The following is a 1,143-nucleotide window of genomic DNA, read 5'->3' as shown; positions in this document are numbered from 1 at the left end:
GCAGCAGCAGCAGCAACAGCAGCAGCAGCAGCAACAGCAGCAACAGCAGCAGCAGCAGCAGCAGCAGCAGTTCACCTCTACCGCCTGCGCAGCCACTCGGCCCCAGAACGCCGCGTCTCCTGCATTGAACCGCGCAGTCTCCGCAGCCGTTGTAGCTAGAAGGGCCCCAGCAGAAACAGGCGGGGGGCCCCTTGAACCAGAGAGGGGCCCCCTTGAGCCCGAGGGGGGCCCCCTCGAGACCCACGGGGGCCCCCCTGAAGTGCGGGCGCCAACCCCTTGGTACCCCTCCGGCCCTGCGCATGCACAGCAAGCCCCAAAAGTATCGCTATGTACCCCTCCCCAAACCCTAGTAGTCTCCAGAATGCATGCAGTCATGCATGCATGCATGCATGCATGCATGCATGAGAGACAGCATTCATGCATGCATGCATGCATGCGAAGCAGCACTTTCTGCGGTGACAGTTGGGGCCCTCGCAACGCGAAGGGAAACATGTGGGGCTGCATGCGTCTTACGGGCTGCTGCAGCATCAAAGCCCTCGCGCCCAGGGCCCCCACCAACACGAAAGGGGCTTCTCGATGCCGAGGGCCCCCCAGAGCCCCTGGGGCCCCCAGTGCCCCTGGGGGCCCTGGGGGCCCGGGATAGAGAGGCGAAGCGGCGCTGGAGGGCTGCAGCGAGGAGAGGGGGGCCCCTGAGCCTTTCTGGTGTTTGTATGGTTCTTAGTGAGCAACTGACGCCAGCAGCACAAACGTCGAAACATTGCTGCTGCTGATACACTTGCTGCTGCCGCAGCTGCTGCAGCTGCTGCAGCTGCTGCAGCTGCTGCTGCGGCGCAGCTGCATGCGCAGGACACTCAGAGGCTGAGATGCTTGCAGCCAGTGTATGCAGAGAAAGGGGAGCCGTGGGGGGGCCCCCGCCTGCAGCAGCACCGGAGGGGCCCCCATAGGGCATCCGCCGGATGCAGGGGCCCCACCGGGGGCCCCCCAAGGGGCCCCTCATGCGCCCAGCAGCAGCCAGAGGCCCCAATATTTGCTGCTGCCTTCAGCCCAGCCCTCAGCCCGTGCGATGCCTAGAAGTTATTCTTTTCATTCTCCACAAACTAACCTATACACTCCAGTCTACACCTAAACCCTAAACCCTAAACC

The 1,143-nt window shown here is 63.7% G+C and overlaps 1 protein-coding gene across 1 annotated transcript in view; it reads right to left on the bottom strand.

The window, feature by feature from the left end:
* EMH_0041840 (uncharacterized protein) overlaps positions 1-949 on the bottom strand; it is a gene marked incomplete at both ends in the record, with an annotated part of 5,920 nt that extends 4,971 nt beyond the window's left edge. Inside the window, 2 exons of the mRNA XM_013495671.1 lie at positions 76-293; positions 514-949. Coding sequence (XP_013351125.1) covers positions 76-293; positions 514-949 — 654 coding nt within the window. The remainder of the gene's footprint in view (positions 1-75; positions 294-513) is intronic.
* Between the last annotated feature and the right edge of the window lie 194 nt (positions 950-1,143).

Source organism: Eimeria mitis, genomic scaffold (assembly GCF_000499745.2).
Source record: "Eimeria mitis Houghton genomic scaffold, Emh_scaff1689, whole genome shotgun sequence".
Lineage (NCBI taxonomy): Eukaryota > Apicomplexa > Conoidasida > Eucoccidiorida > Eimeriidae > Eimeria > Eimeria mitis.
Note: the sequence above shows the minus strand (reverse complement) of the source record. Positions and strands in the feature narration are given on the sequence as shown.